The sequence below is a fragment of the Bombina bombina genome, chromosome 6, assembly GCF_027579735.1.
Source record: "Bombina bombina isolate aBomBom1 chromosome 6, aBomBom1.pri, whole genome shotgun sequence".
NCBI lineage: Eukaryota > Metazoa > Chordata > Amphibia > Anura > Bombinatoridae > Bombina > Bombina bombina.
Genome location: NC_069504.1, coordinates 351,586,001 through 351,592,299, shown reverse-complemented (window position 1 = coordinate 351,592,299; position 6,299 = coordinate 351,586,001). Strand labels below are relative to the sequence as shown.

General features: G+C 36.3%; 1 protein-coding gene across 1 annotated transcript in view; it reads left to right on the top strand.

The window, feature by feature from the left end:
* The window catches only part of REEP2 (receptor accessory protein 2), a 178,437-nt gene extending 173,442 nt beyond the window's left edge, over positions 1-4,995 (top strand). Inside the window, exon 8 of the mRNA XM_053719819.1 lies at positions 4,753-4,995. Coding sequence (XP_053575794.1) covers positions 4,753-4,827 — 75 coding nt within the window. The 3' untranslated portion in view covers positions 4,828-4,995. The remainder of the gene's footprint in view (positions 1-4,752) is intronic.
* The last annotated feature ends 1,304 nt before the right edge of the window (positions 4,996-6,299 follow it).

Below are 6,299 nucleotides of genomic sequence, written 5' to 3'. Positions count from 1 at the left end.
TCTACTGTAGGAAGAGGCTTGCGACGACCGGGTAAAGCTGCTGTCAAGATTAAAAGGTAAGTATTTTCACAACACGAGTGAAATGTAAATTTTTAAAAAACGGGCACTTTATCATCAAAATTTACATTCACTTTAAACATTTCTCTCTTTACTTTGTTTCAAATATTTAAGCATAATAACAGAGTGTTTTTACAGCCCCTTTTTTAGCAATGAAATGTATATCTTGTATTTTTTAATATTTGTGTTTAAGGAGTTCAATAAGAAATATACTTTAAAATGAATGATTGCAGATTTTAGTTTAACATATTTTTTGGTAGTCTTTTTTTTAAGTGTATTTAGCATTTCTTTGTAAGGGACTGTTAGCGCTGTGCTAAAAAGTAATGTAAAAAGTGTGTAGATCACACATACAATCAAGTAAAAAGATAGAGAAAGCTGGAATGTAAAGTGAGTATGTGCGCAAGTACACTCTTCAACATTCCTCTTAGTGACTGCTGCATGGGCAAGTGAATAATACTGGTGCAAAAAACACTGCTTGTGTCTGGAGAACTATTTCAGCAGTTTTTGCAAAAATGCTTTTGAGCACTAGGGGCGCGATCCGATATACGGCGCAGGTTTCGGTGCAAGCGTGGAAGCCTGCGCCGCCCGTAGTTTCACCTCGCACAGCGAGCTATCACATATACGGCGCGGACAGTTGCTAAAGTGCCGTAAGTCGGACAAACTAGCGATGTCCAGAAATAAGCGTAAGTACAAATTTCTGGAGTCGCCAGTGACTTACGGCACTTTAGAAACTGCCGCTGCATAAAAAAACTAACTAAAGTATTAAATATCCCGTAACTGTCTAACACGCCTCCCAAAAATTGCCCGACACGTATATCCCTCTATCCGCAATCCTCCCTCACACTCATAACAATAAATGTATTAACCCCTAAACCGCCGCTCCCGGACCCCGCCGCCACCTATATTATATGTATTACCCCCTAATCTGAGCCCCCTACACCGCCGCCACCTACATTAACTATATTACCCCCTAATCTGAGCCCCCTACACCGACGCCACCTATATTAACCCCTAATCTAATCCCCCTATACCGCCGCCACCTATTTTAAATATATTAACCCCTAATATGATCCCCCCCTACACCGCCGCCACCTATTTTAAATATATTAACGCCTAATATGATCCCCGTACACCGCCGCCACCTATTTTAAATATATTTACCCCTAAACCTAAGTCTAACCCTAACACCCCCTAACTTAATTATTATTGAAATAAATCTAAATAATATTAATATTATTAACTAAATTATTCCTATTTAAAACTAAATACTTACCTATAAAATAAACCCTAAGATAGCTACAATATAATTAATAGTTACATTGTAAAACAGAAAGAAAAGAGAAGGGCGCCTCCTAGTGTAGCCAATTTTTATATGGGAGATAATGCAAAAGTAAGCATACTCACAATGTGGAAAGGCAAAGGTAATGCCTAGATGAGCAATCTGGGAACTTCACAGTGTCCCAGCTGACTGTGCACTATGCTTAGAGGGCTGCTCCTCCCAAATGCAGAAGGGATATCTGTATTCTAAAAATCAAGAGCAAAAAACAAGAGGGCGACCCCTAGTGCAGATCAATGATGAACCAGTGGTGAAAATCTGTTAGTACTGACGAATGGATACTCACAAGATGAATTGCACCCTGAAGTGCAAATAAGGCATACTAGGAATATTATAGTGTCCTAGTGCACAAATCCAACCCAAAAGAGGCACTGTCGTGATGCCTCTTTTGGGTTGGATTTGTGCACTAGGACACTATAATATTCCTAGTATGCCTTATTTGCACTTCAGGGTGCAATTCATCTTGTGAGTATCCATTCGTCAGTACTAACAGATTTTCACCACTGGTTCATCATTGATCTGCACTAGGGGTCGCCCTCTTGTTTTTTGCTCTTGATAGTTACATTGTAGCTAGCCTAGGGTTTATTTTTATTTTACAGGTAACTTTGTATTTATTTTAACTAGGTACAATAGCTATTAAATAGTTAATAACCTAGTTAAAATAATTACCAAATTACCTGTAAAATAAATCCTAACCTAAGTTACTATTACACGTAACACTACACTATCAATAAATTAATTAAATAAACTACAATTATCTCAACTAAAATACAATTAAATACACTAAACTATATTACAAAAAAACAAACACTAAATTACAAAAAATAAAAAAGATTACAAGAATTTTATGCTAATTACACCTAATCTAAGCCCCCTAATAAAATAAAAAAGCCCCCCAAAATAATAAAATTTCCCTACCCTAAACTAAATTACAAAAGTAATCGGCTCTATTACCAGCCCTTAAAAGGGCCTTTTGCGGGGCATTGCCCCAAAGTAATCAGCTCATTTACCTGTAAAAAAAAGAACAACCCCCCCCGCTCATTACAACCCACCACCCACACACCCCTACTCTAAAACCCACCCGATCCCCCCTTAAAAAAACCTAAGTCTAACCCCCAAGTGGTCCTTACCTGTCCTGTAGACCGGAGGGAAAGGTCCTGTTCCAGGCGGAGAAGTCTTCTTCCAAGCGGCGACCTCTTCTTCCAGGAACCAGCCGGCATGGAGCGGAGGAGTTGAAGACTGATGACCATGGAGCTGAAGACCGTCCACTCTGGAACTGAAGATCGGCGACGCTGGAACTGAAGACTGGAGCCATGGAGCGCGGAGGATCCTCTTCATATGATCTCCGCTGTACACTGAATAGGAATTCAAGGTACGCGATTCTATTGGCTATTCAAATAAGCCAATAGAATGTCAGTAGCTCTTATTCTATTGGCTATTCAAATCAGCCAATAGAATTACAGTAGCTCTTATCAGATTGGCTGATTTGAATTTGAAGGCTCAAATCAGCCAATAGGAATTCAAGGGATGCCATTTTTAATTGCGTACCTTGAATTCCTATTCAGTATACGGCAGAGATCGTATGAAGAGGATCCTCCACGCTCCATGGCTCCGGTCTTCAGTTCCAGAGTGGACGGTCTTCAGTTCCAGAGTGGACGGTCTTCAGTTCAGCAGTCATCGGTCTTCAACTCCTTCGCTCCGCGCCGGCTGGCTGGTTCCTGGAAGAAGTAGAGGTCTCCGCCGGTCTTCAGGACAGGTAAGGACCACTTGGGGGTTAGACTTAGGTTTTTTTAAGGGGGGATCGGGTGGGTTTTAGAGTAGGGGTGTGTGGGGGGGGTTGTTCTTTTTTTTTTACAGGTAAAAGAGCTGATTACTTTGGGGCAATGCCCCACAAAACGCCCTTTTAACCCCTTTATGTCAACTTGTGTGCATGTTATCAGGCCAAAATCACCAGGGTATGTAAACTTTTGATCAGGGTCATTTGGGTAGTTTCTGTTGTCATTATGATTTAAAGAGTAAACACAGTTGATTGATAATAAATGGCTTCAGCCAAACACTAACCATGAGTGAAAGAAAAGTTTTTGTGTTATCATTCATATTCTCTGAAAAATGGCCAGGAAATCATAAATTCTGCCAGGGTATGTAAACTCATGAGCACGACTGTATATGTATGTATATGTGTGTGTATATATATATATATATGGATAGATAGATAGATAGATAGATAGATAGATTAGATATATATATATATATATATATAGATAGATAGATAGATAGATAGATAGATAGATATACATATAGCATATTCCCCTAAGTGAAAAACATTAAAATGTGAAATATTTACATTAAATACACAGTTAAACACTTTATTAAACATGAATATTCATAAATATATATAAGTGAATTGAAGCCCTTTGCAGTCAAAACAACTTTGCAATTTACTTTTATCATCAATTTTGCTTTCTTCTCTTGGTATTCTTAGTTGAAAGCTAAATCTAGGTATGCTCGTATGCTAATTTCTTAGTCCTTGAAGGCCACCTCTTATCTGAATGCATTTTGACAGTTTTTCACAACTAGAGGGTGTTAGTTCATGTTTGCCATATAGATAACATTGTGCTGATGCCCTAAGAGTCAGCACTGATTGGCTAAAATGCAAGGCAGTCAAAAGAACTGAAATAAGGGGGCAGTCTGCAGAGGCTTAGATACAAGGTAATCACTGAGGTAAAAAGTGTATTAATATAAAAGTGTTGGTTGTGCAAAAATGAGGAATGGGTAATAAAGGGATTCACTATCTTTTTAAACAATAAAAATGATGGTGTAGATTGTCCCTTTAGACCTCATACCATTTTAATGCAATATTTGTATTTTTTTAAATAATTTTTATTAGTGTTATTATGAGTGTTCTTTAAAATGTATTTTTTATGTGTTTTATGCAACCTTTTATTAGAGTGTAACAGTTAACCAGAGCTCTGAATTTGCGTGTTAAATTCAAATGCACTCGAGTGAATGTGTTTACTTTCAACTTGTAATACGCGCACTACTTCTAAAGCGAGCACCCGCAATAAAGCCTTTTTGCTTGTGTGCAACAGTGTGCCATTCGTAATCTAGGCCTCAATGGGGAGTTACATTTTGAGCTTAATATCCCTTTAATATTGCTTGCATGTTGCTAAAATTTAAACATACACCTCTTAGTAAATTGGTATCTGATTGGTATCTGATTGGTACGGTCTGCTGAGACGTTATGCTTGTGAAACCATAAGCACCTCTAGCATCACTTTGTTTAATTGCTTTTAACTTTGAATTTTGTGTATCATTTCTTATTAACATATAAAAATATTTTTTATTTTTTTTTAATACAGCCTCAGCCAAAGAATATTAAAGCCCGTCCCAAGAAAAAACCTACAGCATCCACTATTGCTGGAGAATCGGCATGAAGACTTGTATATTCGTTCTCTTTACAGAATGTACTTTAAACTTTTTTCCCTCATTTGAGATTCTTCTGGTGACGTGGGAATTCAGAGGGAAAAAATGCTTTTAGAATAACTCCAAATATAGGGTTAATGTTCACAAGGAAATTTGCTTTCTTAAAGAATATATAGTACCATGACACACTGAGATGTCCTGTACAGTTCATTCAAGTTGTGCTGGAATACACATCTTAAACAAACTATTATAGAGTAACAGTGAACAGGAAGTATGTTGCAAATATTACACTTTATTGTGTAATGGTGTTGCCTTCGATAGAATGGAAGATTTCATCTTAGATGTGTCCTGGCTCTTACAGATTTATTAAAGGAGTGTTTATAATAAATAAAACTAAAGCTGTGAACCACCTGGAATCCATTTAGGACTCTCTCAAAGGCCTAACTGAAACATTATTTGATTACTGCTTCTTAAATAGGTAAAAAAAACCTGTATTTTGTAGTGTTGATGAAACATACTGAATTTGATCCATAATCTATTTCCTTGAAAAATAGTAATGTCTAGGTTTTCAGTATGGGTGTCCAGAGTGCTGTGGGCAAGAGGAAATATATTCTGTCCCCTGGTCTTTTGCTCTTTATATTCAAGCAAATTAGTCCATCTGAGTCACTTTGTGGATGCCAATGAGCCGCCATTTTTAATTCAGCAAGAGAAATAAGCCTATTGTACACTTGTTTCAAATGTCTGAGGCATTTTATTTATTTTAACTTCTTGCATGAAAAAGTTCTGTGGATAACCTATTCTTACTTTTTTTTCAGTTGACAAGGATTAAATAATTATTTAAATATTCAGCAAAGTTCATGTATTATAATATTTCTCTTATTTTGTCAATTGGCTAAATTAATGTGACTAATGAGATACAGTTATTCCTATTTGGAATATTTGGAATTTATCAGTGCAAATACAATTCACTAAATGCTAACTGAAAAATGTCTTAGGTATTAAATTAATTTTAATTTCTCCACAAAAATGTTCAAACGGTAAGGTTTGCGCTAAACGCTTGGTTTATTATTTAAGGTTGCTGCTGATAATCTGACACAATATGTCTGAAAATCTGAAATCTATATTTATAAACTGTTTTTTTGGCATTGTAAAACAATCATATGGTAGAAAATATACTATTGTATCTGCAGTGAGAGACTATTTTATGAGCACGGACATGGATATTTTATCTAAACAAGGAGAAAAAAAGGAAATCAGATGCTGCATCTTATACATTTTTTTTTGGTTATGCCATTTTGTTAAGTCTGATATCTGACAGTCAGTTTGATGATTATCTTTTTTTGTCAAGTTAAGAAATCACTTGTTAGGTTCCTAGATATCGTACAACATAAAATAACACACAAGGAAAAAAATGTAAGTGTTTAATCTTTTTATGATTTATCATTTCAATCGTACAATGAAGGAAATAAATAAGAAAAAAAGC